At 38.1% G+C, this 18,266-nt stretch overlaps 1 protein-coding gene across 1 annotated transcript; it reads right to left on the bottom strand.

Moving 5' to 3' along the window:
- Positions 1–4,021: 4,021 nt before the first annotated feature.
- Positions 4,022–14,136, bottom strand: LOC145772535 (calcium homeostasis modulator protein 6-like). The gene is made up of 3 exons (XM_082584399.1): positions 13,621–14,136; positions 6,149–6,370; positions 4,022–5,657 (listed from the first exon to the last, which is right to left on the bottom strand). The coding sequence occupies exons 1-3, from the start codon at positions 14,134–14,136 to the stop codon at positions 5,415–5,417; spliced, it is 981 nt and encodes a 326-aa protein (XP_082440525.1). The 3' UTR covers positions 4,022–5,414.
- Positions 14,137–18,266: the final 4,130 nt, after the last annotated feature.

Below are 18,266 nucleotides of genomic sequence, written 5' to 3'. Positions count from 1 at the left end.
TATTATGAGCAAAATGTTCCCATCTATTAGGCCTACTTCAGATTTCCTATTTTGTACCAACCTTTCAGAAAAAGCAATTTTTTTGTTTCAAAGTTCTCAAAGTCCACATTTTCAACTGCTCAAAATTTTTATTTTTTGTCCTGAAAACACCAGCAATGGCATTTTAGAGCATATAAAAGTGCAAAATTTTCTGGGGGGGCATGCCCCCAGACCCCCCTAGGAAGCTCGCGCCTTCGGCGCTCGACTGTTCGTGTCACATTATGACGTCATACTGACCATCAACATTTGCAGCACCCCCATCACCAAAGGTCACGAGCCGCCACTGCTCAAATTCAATTTTAATTTGATGAATTTGGTTACATATAAAGCGACCTATAGTTACACACAAAATGTGCATTTTATGAAACATTATTGCACTAAAATGTCTGAAAAGTGACCAAAACGAGTTTAGCCTGTAACTTAGGCTAATTGTAAAATTTTCACGGAGGTAAGCCACCATAGTCTAGCCTACACCCTTATAGTGCTTTAATTTTTTTGGACATTGTTCTGCATAGTCCATTTGCTTTGTTAAAACTCTGGCCTTTTCCTAACTTTTTTCCAGATCCGCTACTGAATTGTCGGTATTATTAGTATTTTGTTGCCAAAAAATATTAGAGTTATTTACTGTTTGCAGAAATCATAAATGTGAATTTTGTCTACATTGAAAGAGTTTGCAGTCATAACCTAACTCTTTCTTGTCCTATTTTTAAAAGACAGCACTAAACAAAGTGGCCCACTAGTGAAGTTATAGGGGACCCAAGATGGTGCTCACATGGCCCTGCATAGCCTACATGGTAGTCCAGGCTTTGCAAAGCCGCACATACTCAGCACTCCTTTCAGATATTGCAGTATTGTTATCTAGAGTAGGCCTAACATATGTCAGTTTATAGATGATGTCAAGATAAGGGCGGATCCAGCAAGTAGGCTAGTTAAGTTAAAGGAGGCGATTTCGACAAAACACATTGATGTGTATGTGAAAGCCCATGCGATTCATACAGCTGAAGTTATCTTATGCAGCATTGAAGCATAAAATATTAAAAAATAATATTGAAGCATTAAACCCTGAAAGTTAGTGTTTAGGAGCAGGGGTTCCCAACCTTTTTACGATCTCGTACCCAGGGCCTCCGAGAGATTTCATGACTGGTCGGGAAACAATACTAAAAGTGGGCCCCAAAAAGCATTTTTCAGCAAAAATACAAGTAACGAATTTGTATCATGCGTTACATCATGGTGTCTAAGCCGAACTTGGCTACTTTCCTCATCGTGCAATTGAATTCCTTTAAAGTTTTGATTTTAAACAACGTAGGCCTCGGCCTATATATCTATATGAAAAAACTTCTTTCATTAATTATGAAAATCAACAAAAATCACTCGACTACACTTGCAGCAAAATTGCCATTGTTGCTCAATATTTTCTCTTGAAAGAATTGCAGTAAAGTTATATCATGTGCACACCTCATAGCCTACATGGTGCCTTTGGCCACGGCCGTTGAGAGGAGAATTTAGGTCCGTACCAAAACGATTTTCCGCCCCAAATAAAGACACTTCCAAGAAAAATGCACCATATCGAAAGAATGCAGTATAGTTTGTTCAAACTCTCTAGTGTTAAGGCAGTACGGGCGTGTTTGCTGATGAATTCTTGTCTGTTCGTTGTGTGGAATCCTGCAAGAGCCGCTTTTGGATCGGTGATAACTTCTCCCTTGACAAGTCTGCGTCACTGCGTCGCGTTGGTTCCAGTCATGGTGTGAATCGAAATTGCTATAGGTGGTAATTTTAGTATAACCTACAGCAGATAAAGAAAAAATTGTAAACACACAATGCGGGCAATGAAAATAGCTCAACAAAGCATTCAATCCATTCCGAACCTTTTGCCATGCAAAGTTACTGATCACAGCATCAAATCATAAAGATTTTGCAAGGTCTAATTTGATGCACAACATGCATAAACTGTTCACTTGGTTTTTTGCCATGCAAAGTTACGGATCACAGCATCAAATAATAAAGATTTTGCAAGGTCCAATTTGACGCACAACATGCATAAACTGTTTACTTGGTTTTGGATCGTGGTGCGTAAACAAATCTTACAAATTTCTGTGTGCTAAAACCACGTTTTCAACTCGCAACCGTTGGAGGTAGCCTACTGGTTTAGGTAGGCCAGGTGGCCATGGGTAGGCCTAACAAATTTTCAAAGCAACAAAAATATTTGGAAAAGTGTTTCGAAAGTTGCAATCAATGATGTCCTTGAGTAGATATCATGGGGTGATGCATTCCGGTTTGCTGGGTAGCTTTCTGTCAAAAGTAGCCTACCAACTTATCCAAAATGTCATTGTTGTACAACTTGTTTAAATTTGTTCCACATGCCTACAACTACACATCAGACATACAATGATATTTCGATAGGACTTTAAACTTATCAATGATATCTGAGTTTGATGATACATTTGTGAATAAACTAGCAACAGCTAGCGAGTCCTCTTTGCAACATGACGTACAATAGAATAAATTTCGTTTGTAAGATTGAGCTGGTGAAGCGGAGTTGTTGGAGCGTTCCGTCCCCAGAATTTTTTTTTTTTTTAATTATGAGTTCCTATAAAAACTTAGCTTGCGAGTAGCCTACTTTCCAGCTTTCTGTAACTTTGATTACATCTTCCTTTAACTTCATTAAATTCATCAGCTTATTGTCCATTCGTCATCGTCGTGTGAGCCTCCTCTGGGGTCGAAAAACATTGAACAGTTTTTTATCGCTGCATAAATAGGTTAGTAGAGTGAATCTCGCTTAGGACTGTAATCTCCATAATGCAGAGAAGCACAGGTTTGAAACTGCTCAAGTAGGCTGCTTTGAAATGGTGTAGCTTTTTTTAGAATTTTCTATTTGGCTTGGCTGCAATTGAAAATGACATAAGCTTAGTCGATCAATTACACTACTCAAAAATGATATAATATTTGGACAACACTACACACCATGAACTCCAACTCTAGTGCATTTAAGCAATGACATCCAAAAGCAAAAAATAGGCAAGAAGATTTTACTTTCTTCAATCTTGCTTGGACACTTTTCCAAATATGTTGGATCCATTATCATATGCCTGGCAAACGCAGTTGTTTATGTCAAGGTAGGCCTACAGTTGGTCAAGCAAACACAATACACGCTTAGCCAAAGCAGCACTAGTTTTCAAGTTAGAACAACATAACAATGATCCAAAAATACTTGTAAAGTTGTAACTACGCATTTCATTTAAAAATTTGTTTACTTTTAGGTTGATAAATTTTTAGTTTAGTAGTAAAAATGGGCCCCCCGCAAAAGTGACAAAACTAAAAACTACTCGTTTTTCCTTTACAATGTTATGTTAGGGGGGAAAGTAGCCCGACTCCCTCCCCCCTCTTGGAGCCTCTGCTCGTACCACTTGGACGTTCTGTACTGCCAAGCGTACCACTTCTTGCAGAACAACTAATTTGATCGAATCATATAATCGGCGTACTAAAATAACACTAAAGCACCACAACTACATTTAATGAGATTTTTGTTTTTGTTTACTGTCCACCAATTGGTCGATGCGCAGTGTAAATTTGCAAACAGCGCATCGAAAGTCATTTCCGGGCGCACCTAGTCGGTTTCGATTTTTTGACTTGATGTTCAATTGTTCATCATGACTGAAAATCCCTCCTCGCATTCCCACATGAAAGAGAAAATCAGTAGCTGTGGAACAGCATGGGAAGCTAGCGTTGAATATGAAGAGGCCATAATAAGCCAGAAGTTTATTGAGAACATTCCTTGTAGCCTAACTGTTATTGAACATTTTATTCCAATCTATTTTTAGCTTACAATCAGCATTATTCAACGCTATTTGTAGCTTAATCTATCGCCTATAGTACCGTAGATGATATCTATGAAAAGCAATCATTTGACATAATTAACTCCCACTGTCCCATAGCGTTGTAGCCTGCGACTTTTCAAAGCAACTGTGCTCCTTGTTGACAAGTGACACGACCTGTATTTTGAAGATCGTAATGATACGAAAAAACAAAAATAGTTACGTAACAATATAAGAATAGGCTTCGGGAAATTTTTTTTTGTAAACAAAATCAGATAAACAAAATATAACGCTGTGAATCCACGTTTTTGTGAAAAAGAAAACAATATAAGAATAGGCTTCGGGAATTTTTTTTTTGTAAACAAAATCAGATAAACAAAGTATAACGCTGTGAATCCACGTTTTTGTGAAAAAAAAGCTACCCGCGTACCACCTGAAAAACCTTCGCGTACCACTAGTGGTACGCGTACCACAGGTGGGGAACCCCTGGTTTAGGGTAAGAAAATAGCAAAGGAAAGGTGTATCAGTAAAGGCGTAGAACAGCTTTAAGATGTCTTTTGTCTTTAATTGCATGAGCGATTGTCAAATTGTTTTGCGGGCCGCACAAAATTCATTGACGGGCGCATGCGGCCAGCGGCCGCAGGTTCGTCACCTCTGAATTAGACTAACAATCTTTAGTTGCCTTAAGTTGTAACCTTAAGACGGGACTTAACTTGTATAATGCTTCAAACGTTTAATAAAAGTATTGGTTCCAATTTTTTCTTGTGATCATCGTTTACCTGAACAAGTTTTAAACTTAATTTTAACCCTATCTGTAGCGACACGGGGCTTTATGAGGACACCCCACTCTAGTAGTGAAATATTTCACAGAAGGAAATATGCTAGAAATTTGAAATTTCTTGACTTTTAGTTTTTATTTTTTGCTAATTTTTTAAACTTAAACTGGTCATTTTTCTACCTTCCTGCCCTTCACAATAAGCATTTCGTCTCAGGTGGCTAGACATTTTCGTGCAATGGTAGTTATACCTAGTTAATGTTATTGCAATTAGTGCAATTACGTGCAATTACTTAAAATTAGTGCAATTACTTAAAATGCAACGCATTTCATGGCTGGCAAAAAAAACAAATAAAGAAATTCTACACCAAGTGAACCAAACCAGAACTCTGTTAAAAAGTATGAAAACCAGACAATATAAATTTCTCGGCCATGTAATAAGAAAGCAAAAACTGGAGCATCTCTCTTTAACTGGTAAAATTTTTGGAAAGCGGGCACCTGGCAGACAAAGACAAACACATCTGGAACAATTTAACGACAAAACAGAAACAATTATCCATGCAACATATAATAGGAACATTTGGTCTAATTATTCATCTGAGGCCGACGATGCCTGGTTCAGGCAAGGCAATTGAAGAAGAAGAAGATTATTTTGTAAAATATTTTGGCTCTGTAATTTTCGTAGCTCCCGTTATTAGCGATTAATTAGCACGGGGTTAAGATAGCCCGTGACGTGCTTTTCGCGTGCGAAAACAGCTCGTATTAAGATAGGGTTAGGTGTCATTACATTAGGCATTCGGGGCAGAAGAATCGCTCATCGATTCTAACGCTTCATCAATATTAGTTTCAAGTTCTCTGTTCATGCTTTGTTCAGTAGACATATCCGCAATCCATTCGTGCAAAGGTGAGTACAACGCAAGATGTTTCTTATCTCTGTGAAATTCGTACACCGTAGATATTTTGTCCCAAAGAGTTTTTTCTCTTTGTTCTTCCATAAACTTTGAGACGTTCACTTTGGCGTAATTTTTAGCCTAAAAATATTAATAATTGTCAGCACCCGCAAGTAAAATTTTTCAAACATTGGTTTGTGTGGATTGGCTTGTAGGCTACTTTGCAAATTATTGTAGTTTTATTTTTTTAGCTTATTCTTATGATTGAGCCTAAGTAAAACCAACTGTCAAGGCTGTAGAAAATAATTTGGCTTCAGTGCCATTGAGATTTCTGAACTTCCACAATCAAGACACCTCTAAAAAGCACAATCTCTTCAAAGATTTTTTTTTACAAACAGCAGGTATTGTCCCTTAACAAAATTCACATAATCTGAAAAATATCACAATCAGTTATTTTCTTCAAGCTTCTGAACCTTCTAGAAAAGTCATGGACCCTTGAAATAATTTCGGGTTCAAAAAGACCCCTTGGCCTTGAACCCCGTTGGCAAAGCTATTGATGTCCATTGTAATTACTCTTTCAGCATGGCTGTGCTTATAGTTGCTTTGGCATTTCAATGACTAAACTAACTCACCTTGTTCTTCATTTCTTTATCAAATTGACCTTCCTCTTCTTCTCTGTAAAGCTTATAATATTTTGCGTGATAATAAGTGAGAGGAAAACTGCACTGAGTAGCTATATACACAATGAGTCCTACCGCAACAGCGATAGCTGTAATAATCCATCCCAGGAGTTGTGACAAACTTTTGTTGTCCTGAAACTGATTGGACATGGTTGGCTTCGTTTCTTTTGCTACCTGGAAAATATTTCAACAGCGTGAGCTTTTTGATACAATTAACCAAAGCTTGTTTTTTTCCGGTTTGAAAACTAATTAGCCTACTTGTATTCTCAGGGTTTGTAGTAATTTTTCAGTTATTTTCAGGCTACATTTCTTTCCGTTAAGTGCGCAACTAATATTTTGCAACTTGCTTTACTGTGCATGTTCAATTTGTCGATGCGCACTATTAGCAGGTAATTCTTACTGGTAGGCCTATAACTGAAATTATATACGTCGAAGTATTTCTGATTACATTTTGTAAACAATACCGAAAAAAATACTTCTATACATGATACAACTGTATAATTTATGGGTTCACAAACAAAATAGTGTTTCGTAAGTGTACCACTGTAACCAAGCGTGTAATCAGAGGAAGGGCAAAAGAAGCAACCCTCCCCCTAATTATTTCAAAGGAAAATTTCAGACTCTGTTACAGCATCATTTGACCAAGTTTTAAAGTTGATTAATACACAGTCAGACTGAGTCAGTATCATGAATAGGCCTAGTATCCTGAAGTTTTTCATTAGTCTCAGATGATTGTGAAGACGTTTCTGACAAGGAGAAAAAGAAGATAACGCATCAAGAAAAACTGAACTAAACACAAAAATAAATTTGTTAATGGATGGATAATTCGTTACTGGACATTTACCACCTGTACATTTTCAGTGTTAGGGATAGGTTAGGAGTCCAGGTAGGAAAGATGGGAGTGGTGATTGATGTCCAGGACTCCAGGTGGTAGCCTAAATGTCCCAGAACCGACAAGCAGTTTTTTGGTTGGACAGTGAATAAAGGAAATAAACCATGTTATTGTAAAATATGTGCTACTTTTGTGCAGCCTACTGTTCTAATAAAACAACGTTGCTTCGACATACCGGTGTTACTGAAAAAAAAATCGAGATTAAAATAGCTTTAACTGAGATTACAATAGCTTTAGGCTAAAGTTGTATTAGCACCTTTTTTAACTTACATAACGTCAAACATAAACTCGCCTATCAAGGAAATTTTGAAGGATTTCCGACTGAGAAAAAAGGGATTTTTCAGGACAAAAAAGGAAACTGAAGAGGATTTATCAATTGTTAGAAGTGGAAGCACTGGTTGATTTAAGCTGAAATTACTCTTGAGATGCTCTGAGGTAGCCTATTTATCAATCTTAAGGTATTTATCAATTGTGCGGAATTTTTTCAATCTAAGCCTACGGTGTTTTTTGTAAGGTTATGAGGGAGGTTCTTCAGACCCCTCTGTCATATTCTGTCTGTTTACTGGTGTATTATATACAGAAATAACATGCACTTCTACTTTGATTAATTACTGACAACAGAATGTACTTCCGGGATACTTGCCAGGGTTGCCAAAAGATAATCTGGTAACCGGTCATAAGCATAACATAACAATCACATTTCAATACACTACATCCCTTCCTTCTCGGTTTAAAACGTAGTTTTCAAAGGCATTACTTCTTTCGATAAAAACCTATTTTACATTAAATGATAACAGGTGATGAAAACCATGAGCACTTGAACCAAACGACGCATCATCATTAGATTTCGTTTACGTAAGCATCATTCATGCAATCTATGGTATACACAGATTAACTTTAAGTACCAACATTTACTGTCAAAAGCAATATAGCCATACTCCAAAGATCATGATTAGCCTAATACGTTTGCTTCTACTTTTCACACTTTGATCTTGAAATTGTAGTGGCGAACAATTAAATAGATTACCACTCAATTGACATGACGTTTAAACAAATAGACATGCGTTCCAGAGCTAGTCTTTATAACGAAAGAACAAAAGGAATCATAGACATACAAGTCTGCATTCTTAATAGTCACTTCAAGTTACATAATCGTTAAAGCGAGCAGGTTTACTGACATTACGTGTCGGACGAGTACGTACAGGTATTGAGGACTCATTCAAATCAGCGTTCACGGTCATGTCAGCAGGAGGTGAGTTTACATTTTCATCACTGGTGTTCAATTTCTTAAAAAACGACGAATTTCGTGTCAATTGAACCCCTTCATTGTTTTGTACTGTCACTTCCCCCCTTTCCTTCCTAACTACCTGTTGGGTAGCGCTATCAAAATTTGCAGAAAGTTTATTTGATTTTTGATTTTTAACCAAAACTTCATCTCCAACCCGAATATCTGAGTCGACAGCACGTCGCTTAAAGTCAGTATATAGTTTACCGTCTATTTTACCCTTCCAGTCTCTGTCTCGAATCCCTTCATCAAAGATCTGAGGTTCTCGGCACAGTTCAGGTAATTTAGACTTCATTTCTCTGCGAAACATCATATAATAAGGAGTAGAACCTGTAGAAACTTGCGGAGTTGAACGATATGCCATTAGAAATTTGTTGATCTCATAGCGCCAATCTTTCTTTTCAACTTGAGCAACTTTGATTGCCTTTAACAATGTTCGATTTTGTCGTTCCACCTCCCCGTTTGCTTGAGGCCATAATGGTGTTGTTTTGCGGTGTATTACTCCATATTCTTCTAGAAAATTCTCAAATTCAATCGATACAAATTGTGGACCATTATCAGTTCGCAATGAGTAAGGTACTCCAAACCTTGAAAACATGGGCAGAATCGCTTGAATCAATTTTTCGCTTGTGATTGATTTCAAGATTGCAATTTCGTAAAAACGACTAAAGTAATCTACCACTACTAAAATGTTCTCACCACTTGGTAATGGACCAAGAATATCTGCCGCACAATCTTGCCAAGGCCCACTTGGTGGCAATACACGAGCAATTGGTTCTGGTCTGCAAAAGTCGCTGGTGACTTGACATCCGTGACAAAGTTTACACATCTTTTCTGCATCAGCATCGATCTTTGGCCACCACACCTTTGTGCGTAATCGATTCTTTGTCTTGACAATGCCTTGGTGACCCTCGTGTGCCAAATTGAGCACCTTTTCACGCAACGTAGCAGGTATAACGAGTCTTGTCCCTCTGAGCAACAAGTTTCCATATGTACACAGTTCATTTTTTACATGCAAAAAGCTTGTGTCTGTACACTTGGACCAATTTCCTGAATGAATATAGTCCCTAATTTCTGACAACTGTGGATCAGCAGCTGATTCTTGTTCAAGTTCTTTTGTAGATAAAGCGACTGGCATACTTTGCAGAACAATAGATCTCACATAATCATAAGGTTCTTTTAAATCTCTGCTTTCTTCATAGGGCTCTTTATTTAGCCTTGACAATGCATCAGCAATGTTAGTTTTCCCTGGACGATAGATAACACTAAAATCAAACGATTGTAAACGCAATACCCAGCGTTCTATTCTTGCTGATGGTCTTGATTTCTTCGTGTAAATGTATTGCAGGGGCTTATGATCTGTTTCAAGTTCAAAATGTCTTCCAAATACATACAAATTGAATCTTTCACAAGACCAAACCAACCCTAGAGCTTCTTTTTCCGTTTGGCTGTACTTCTTTTCCACATCTGACAAACTTCGAGATGCATAAGAAATGACTCTCCACACTCCATCTTGTAACTGAGTCAACACAGCACCTAGACCAACTGGAGATGCATCTGTCACAATTCTTGTCTTACAGTCATTCCGGTAATATGCCAATGTATCAGCCTTTGTGATCGCTGCTTTTAATTTCAAAAATGCATCTTGGTGTGCTTTATGCCATTCAAACTTTGCAGTCTTTTTGGTCAAGTCTAGTATAGGCCTTGCAATGGTTGCTAAATTTGGGATAAACTTAGCTGAAAACTGAACAAGACCCATGAATGATCTGACTTCACTAGCTGAAGTTGGAGGTTGTGCTTTTTGAATAGCTGCAATTTTCTCTGCACTGGGACTTACCCCTTGTTGGTGCAAGTCATGTCCAAAAAATGTAAGCTTTGACATTCTAAACTGACATTTTGTTTTATTCAAAGTCAATCCAGATTTTAACAACTTTTCCAGTACCACATGTAATCGACTGTCATGTTCTGTCCTGTCTTTTCCATAAATGACAATGTCATCTGCAATGTTAGCAACACCATCGCAGTTCTTCAATAAATCCCAAATAATTTTCTGATATTTTTCAGGAGCAGAACTCAGTCCAAACATTAGCCTTTTATATCTGTATAGACCTCGATGTGTAACAAATGTTGTAATATGGCGGCTCGTTTCATCCAACATTATCTGATGAAAGCCCCATTTCAAATCCAACTTACTGAAAACAGTACTACCATTGAGTTGATACAACAGTTCTTCAACAGTGGGAATTGGATGTCTCTCTCTAACTATAGCCTGATTGGCTTGTCGCATATCAACACAAATGCGAATGTCACCATCACTCTTAGGTATGACTACCAATGGAGAGATCCAACTTGATGGTCCTTCTGGGACTTCTTCTATAATATCAGCATCAAGCAGTTCATTTAACTTGACATCTACCTTTTCTCTCAGCGGAAATGGTATTCTTCGAACAGGTTGAGCTACTGGCTTAAGAGAATCATCAATATGCAATTTTAACTCATAATCTTTTAACAAGCCAACACCAGTAAATAAACCATCATACTTAGACACAATGTCATTATCAACCTGAGGTTCAACATTATTAGTACCAGATTTAACACCATTTACATGTATTGGACCAACATGCAACAAACCTAAAGTCTCTGCGGTGTCTTTGCCCAATAGTCTGTGTCCATCGGTATCGGCTACCACAAAGTCAGCAACACATACTTTTTGTGTAACTTTTGATTCAACCTTTGCCGTAAATGTTCCTAATGTTGGAATTGGTTTCTTACTTCCATACGCGTACAATGTTTTAGCAGATTTCCTTGTTGTTGCATTAATATTACATGCCTTCAGCCATTCCCAAGTTTGCTTGTTCACAATGTTGCATGATGCACCGGAATCAACTAACATGTCTCCCACAGACACACCACCAATGTTTAAACTTACACTGCACAGCCCATGTGTTAAACTTTTCATTGAAAAGACATTAGTTGATGCTCCAAATTCATTTTCACCCAATCCTGAATTATCTATTTGATTGGCATTAGATTTTAAAAAGGTTTTAGATTTTGCATTTCTTTGTTGATAAAACTGTGTTGTATTCCTTACTTTTGATCTGCATTTCTTTTGAAAATGTCCCAGATTTCCACATTTGTGGCACTTCTTCCCTCTTGCAGGGCACTGCCTGTCAAGTTTGAAATGACCAAATAATCCACATGCAAAACACTCTTGTGTGTCTTTTCCCTGTTTTGACTTAATGTTACTCTTTCTTTGTATAGGAACTGAATTTACTTCATGCTGCATGCTTGGTTCTAATGATTTTCTTTCCATCATCTTAACCTGTGAATTAACTGCTTCATGTGCTCTAGCAATAGCTAATATATCATTTAACTGCACATCTCCTTTTTCCAAAAACTTTCGTCGTAAATGATTGGAATGACATTTATCAATTACTTGATCACGAAGTTGGGTATCCAATGAATCACCAAATTCACACATAGCTGCCTGTTGTCGCAGTCTGCAAACAAATTTGTTCACCGGCTCATCATGTTTTTGCATCAATTGCCTAAAAACATGGCGTTCAAAAGGTACATTAGCCTTAGGAAGAAAATGATCATCCAACAATGTTAAAGTCTCTTGAAGAGTTTTACCTTCATTGTCTGGAACCAAAGAAAAATAAATTTCTTGCACATCCACACCAGCAGTGTGCAGCAGCAGAGCCTGTTTTTGTTCATCACTGGTGACACCTTTTCCAGTGATATACAATGAAAACGCCCGTTTCCATCGCTTCCAACGTTGTCCCTGGCTTTGTGTATCACCATTGACATCAAAGGGTAATACAGCTGACACCTCGCAGGTAACTGCAGCTCCATTCATGATGCTCACTAGTAGTTTGGACAACACGATAAGAACAATTCACTGTCTGCTTGGACCTCTTGAACTAATAGGCTACAGATTTAAATATTTTCCTCGTCGCCAAATGTCATATTCTGTCTGTTTACTGGTGTATTATATACAGAAATAACATGCACTTCTACTTTGATTAATTACTGACAACAGAATGTACTTCCGGGATACTTGCCAGGGTTGCCAAAAGATAATCTGGTAACCGGTCATAAGCATAACATAACAATCACATTTCAATACACTACACCCTCTCTGGGTGCTTCGACTTTGCCGCTTCGTTGTCGGATTCACGGACATGTGCACAAATACTTATTCTCAACCCAAAAAATTTGTGCTGGCTACCACAGGCTTCCTGACTGTAGCCCCTAAAACAAGTTTGCAGGGAGGTCAAAGAGAGCAATTACCCTCTCACTCTCCAAAATACTTTTGTAAGCATGCCACAGATTTGTCGACCTAAGGCAGGGGTCACCAAACTACTACGGCCCGCCACGTGCTGCGGAAATAATAATTGCTGCACTACAACTGTTAAGGAAAAAAGTTACCAAACTTTTGTAAAGGACTGACGTTGCTGTTTACCGCTAGGCCACCACAAATGGGAACAGCCTAGGCCAAATTTGGAAAGATGTAATGTTTTTTAAGAGCACAATGTCCTGTAGTGTATCACAGCAAGGGATAAATTTTCCAGCAACCTTTCGATTTTCATCACAACTTTGCTATTCCACCCCTGACTTTGTTATTTATTGTGCCCAATTCAAGTCAAGCAGAGGGAGATCTAAATCTATATAGGAGACCTTCTAGAATCTAGAACATTTAAAAAAATAAATACATTAAAAATGCGCATTATGAGAGAGTTTTCAACCAAAATCAACAGAAAAGCTCTGTTAAATGGTGCTGTAACAGAAGGTGAAAATGTTTCTCGGCAGCCGATTTGTAGCAAGAATTGACAGCGATAGACACGTGTTTCGCCCAAGTAACTCTTTTAGATAAAATAAAAAATTAAAATCAAAATTAGCTTTATTTCAAATTTACCCCATTCTCTTTCATCATAGTTTACTGGGTGCTTTCAATACCACATATGAAAAATTACTAGGCTATGCGCTCAATTCCTTGTGTACAAATTGTATACAGTTATACCGATAAGGGTAAAACTACATAAAGGGAAGGAAGCAAACGCCATTTCCGATGGACGAATTGATTGGACTATTGGCAAGCGGTCCTTTGCTGTCAATGTTTTCAGAGAGACGACAACTATCACCCACAATATGCGCAGTTTCACCGCCTAAAAGACATGAATATCCTACCTTTGAAGGGATGTCACAATGAATAAAAGAACAAGTTGAAGAATTGATTGAACTTACAGCTTCGCAGTCTTCATACGTTGGATCGTTTTTTTCAACATCATAAGGTAAGGGTGTAATTGCACAGGCGAGATAAATGCCGTTGAGGAACGCAATGCATATCCAAGTGAAAGGGGAAAGCAACGCCTTTCCTGCTATCGAACAAAGAGTCCAAGCAGCCTCGTGTGCTTCTCTTTTACATTCTTGAGTTTTTTTAGAACAACCAGTCAAAGATTTCCATAATTGTGGACTTGATACAATTCCAAACATGTAAAGTCCAAATGCCGGGGCAACAATGAAAGAAATTCCATAGCCACAGTTTAGTGACCGAGAGCAATCGAAAGAAGTCCTAGTTGCATTTTGACAACCACTTCCTAGGTCAGATAGAGAAACACACGGGCAGCGAAATGCTGCAAGACTAACAAGCTGTTCTGCAATAGCTGTGGTACCAATTATTGCAGTATTGAACAGAGTGCCAGAATATGTCTTGAGTATATTCTGTGCGGCTTTAATTGCGCCTTTAAATTTTTCCGCCATGGACAGTAGAAGATGTTTTGTGTTGCTTTGATTAATCAGATTATCGCACGCTTCACTTTTTGTCTTGCTGGTAAGCCTATTATGTTAACTTTCAAACTATGCTTGTTCTTAATTTTCAACTTCACAAACTTGTTTAATTTTTCTGAGCTTTCAAGACTACGAGCTGCGATGTCTGTTAAAAAGTTGTGCAAACTGAAATCTTTGGCGTTTCGTTGTGCAAGGGAAATTTTGCTTATTGCGTCATATCCTACCAGCGGTCTACTTTTTTCACAAACCTGTTTAAGGAAAATAGCCTCGCGGATCGGCGATAGAAAAAACAAGTTGGACATCTAGCCTACGTATAGCCTAAGTAGGCCTATTATTTTTATGCGGTAACGCACACACTTTAAGCAAAATTTGTACAAACTACAATAAAATCCAAGGCTCTTCAACCTCTTTTGTTACGTTGTAGCCTACTCTTAAAAGTGTTGTGACAAATTCATGCACCCTTAAAGGGTAAACTGAACCGAGGTGACTCGCGATATGAAAAACATCTTATAAAAAGGCTATTACACTATGAAAAACACGCAAACAAAGTTGAGAACATTATATTCAACGACTTTATTGCTGTTGCATGTTATCAATTTGGAAACAAACCGAAGAATGCTCTTACTTTCAATTGCTTTCCTCACCAATGTGTATAATTGAATTTCTCAAGATTTGATTTAACACTAGATAAAAAATCCACTTACTCGTAAAGACGTTGCGGGCATTTGAACAAGCACAAAATTGTCTTTTCCGCTATGCTATAGCTTTTATATTCTGACACATTTAAAAAGTGCACTCAAAAGTCAGTGGATGATCTCTTTACATAATGCTATCACACTAAAATCTAACTGGAGATCAATTAAATCTTTTGTAGCAAGTCTGTCACAAATTAAATGTTGTAAAATGCAAGAATAAGCATTAATTGTGGCATAGTTTTTAAAATTGTTTTGCAACAAACGAAGATTGGCATCCATACGGAAGACTGGGGTAAAGTGTGCACTGTGCAATAGGGTATGACGAGCAACCCCTGGTTTTGAAAAAACGAGTAGGCACAATTTTTCTTTGTCCTGGATATATCACCGATAATGCCACTTCAGTCAATGTATTTATGTCCAGTGAGAATCACATTTTACAATGGCAAGCAATTACATTTTTTGTCGAAAATCCAACTATTATTTTATTGTTACATTTTGTAAATCAAATCTGTTTTTTTGTGTTTGTAGGTATAAAAGGTGAGGATATTAAATAAAAAGTTCAAATTAGTTAATCGTGTAGTTTTTTAAATATTAGTAATTTTGTCGCAAAAATCATGCTGGGGTAAAATGTGCAATGTTAGTTGAAGAATCTTCAAGCAGTTGCTCAACTTATTCCAAAAGAAATAGCCTTAGCCTACTTAGTGTTTCAATTTGTTGAAGTTTATAATCGATAACGCAAATAGGCTATGTTGATTCATTCAAACTCAGCATTTTTCCAGAACATGAAGAATTTATGAACGCAACATAACGTGTCCCAAGAGCCAACAAAGAATAGCAAATCAGCAGCCTCTGTTAATTTACGGTCGTTCTAAAAAGATGCGTAGGTATAGTAGGCTATACTGTTGAGGTAGAGTAACCTACTCAGCAGCCAGGCCTATAGTTAGGTCGATTTGTTGTTTTTAGCGGAAATTCCACACAATTACTCCAGCATCGTGTCCTAAAATCAAAACAATTGCCAAGAAGTTTCAATTGAAAAAATGTGCACTGCGGAAATACAGGAAGTTGATTAGCTTACCTGAAGTGGGCCAATAAATGCACGTGATCGTTCTAGTCTTAATTTTATCCTTGTTTGAAGTAGCCTAGGTTATAGGCCTTGCATACAGCCACATGCCTACGGGTACCGGTAGGCTATATGGTTTTTGAATGATTTGTTTTCGGAAATGAGACGAAGCGGTTATGAAATCCTTCACCAACCACTTGTCCTTGTCCGCCCCGCAGATAGCTCAGTTGGTTAGCTCGTCACTTCTGGAACGAAGAAGCTTCAAGATCAAGCGGCGCTGGTTCGACTCTCGGGGTGTGCGCTTGAGCAAAGCACGTTAAGGACTGCTCTCCATTCAGCGGCATCTAATGGATGGAATAATTCCCCGGCAACAAGACTTCAACAATCGGAAACTTCACTCTGTCAATCTCGGTGACCGGGCCTGCGTCAGTGATTTAAAGCCTCTACAAGTATGCGAAACTGCCAGGATTAAGCTCTGCAAGAAGCTTTCCCAGTCCGAGGATAAAGATTCAATCAATCATTCAATCACTTTAAGTTGAAATCGATCGGAAAAATAGATTTTGTATCAAAACAAGATATCAATCGGCATATAGTTTATACACGTTAAATTTGTTCACTGCATCCTTTCCCCACTGCTGGGCAACCCAGCAGTAGGCTAACCATGTGGTCTACGTATGGCCAAGCGTCTTTTGCGTAAGGTGGCCAGTTAGTGTTACTAAAATTGATACTTGTACCCAGGGCCAGGGCCTACAAAAGGGGGGGACAACCGGTTCATTGCACCGGGGCCCGGTGAGTTCAAGGGGGCCCGACAAAATGTCTAAATTCACGCGATAAAAAGATTGATTTCAACGATTTTGCATAAAATATTGTTTTTGTAATAGTTCCGTTTGTCGAATGGGGCCCCCTTATGGGTAGCCTAGGCTATGCCTTTTTTTTAAATTACAAAATTTTTAATTTTTTGAGTTTAGAGGGCCCGACAAAATGTTTAAATTTGCGTGCTCAGGTCGATTTTGCATAAAATATTGTTTTTTATATGAATATTAGTTTTGTATTTTGAATGGGCCCCCTCATGGGGATGCCCTTTTTTCGAACAACAATATTTTTATTTTTTTTGCGTTCAGGAGTCCAATAAAATGTTTAAATTTGCGTGTTAAGGTCAATTTTGCATAACAATTTTTTATATTTTGAAGTTGGTATTTCTTATATGAAGTTGATATTTCTTATATTTTGTTTGTTTGTTTTATTTTATTTTTTCCTGCATTGCGGGAAAGCGGACTTGAGCGCTATGCATCGGTGTACGCCTTCTGACGTACACCTGACCCACGCTGAAGCCGACGGCAATGTCTGTTTCCGGTTGTCTACTCTACTTATGACTTAAATTTGGTACTAACCATTACTCGAAATCGATCACTGGGTAGAGGCAATTATCGTAAAGTTTCTTGCCCAGAGAAACAACAGCAATTGCAGGTGGCTGGAGTCGAACATGCAAGCTCTCGACTGCGAGCCCAACGCGCTAACCACTCAGCCACTGCTGCCGGCCACATATTCAAGTTGGTATTTCTTAATGTCATGAACAATAGCAATACATTCATCCTAAGTTTGCTGCCCTAGTCTCTGCAGATTTCAAGGTCAGAAATGGTATTTTATGTTAATGTAAAGCTGTAAGCACACATATGCAATGCTATGTCAACCATGTCGGATAGTATTGCAATTTTTATCTTCGAAATGGCTGATTTTACCCACTTGTTGCCATGGTTACAATCAGGTGTTGCCAGAGTTAGGAAGGGTTAGAGTTAGGAAAGGTTAGGGTTTTGATCTTTGCCCAGGACTAAAAAAAATATCCAAAATACAAGTTTTTGTTTTCAACAGTTATAAACTTTTCCTCAAATTAGGGCAGAATTCCATATCTAACAACGCTATTGAGGCTATATTTACACTATGTAGTGTTTTACCATTTTACAGCATTTTATCTTTATGTATAACTAGTGTGTATCTGTGAATTTAAAGTTATATTTACAATAGTGCATTGTTTGTGAAGTAATGGAGTGTTCATACTTTAACCTAATTTATCCTTTGTAAGAATGCGCACCGCAAATTTTGCTTGTGATTGGTGAAATATCACGCGACATGTCGCGCTGGGGGGCCCGGCAGCAACATCTGCACCGGGGCCCGGCTGGGCTCTTGGAGGCCCTGCCCAGGGCCGTGTTAACCGGCCGGAAATAAGGCCACGGCTGATTAGAAGCCCTTTACATTTCGTCCATTGAAAATCGCTAGTTCTTGATAATGCACTAAAAAAATATGAGCCGTTTTTGTAGTTGTTATCTTGTTTTCAAGGATAATAAGCCTAT

This window comes from Aplidium turbinatum, chromosome 6, assembly GCF_918807975.1.
Source record: "Aplidium turbinatum chromosome 6, kaAplTurb1.1, whole genome shotgun sequence".
In the NCBI taxonomy this organism is placed as follows: domain Eukaryota; kingdom Metazoa; phylum Chordata; class Ascidiacea; order Aplousobranchia; family Polyclinidae; genus Aplidium; species Aplidium turbinatum.
This window is presented reverse-complemented; position numbering and strand designations above follow the sequence as displayed.

Coding starts and splice junctions, on each gene's coding strand:
- LOC145772535 (XM_082584399.1), bottom strand. CDS start 14,136: ATGGCGGAAAAATTTAAAGGCGCAATTAAAGCCGCACAGAATATACTC. Junction 6,371..13,620: donor CGTATGAAGACTGCGAAGCT/GTAAGTTCAATC, acceptor AATATTTTCCAG/GTAGCAAAAGAAACGAAGCC. Junction 5,658..6,148: donor ATAAAGAAATGAAGAACAAG/GTGAGTTAGTTT, acceptor TAATATTTTTAG/GCTAAAAATTACGCCAAAGT.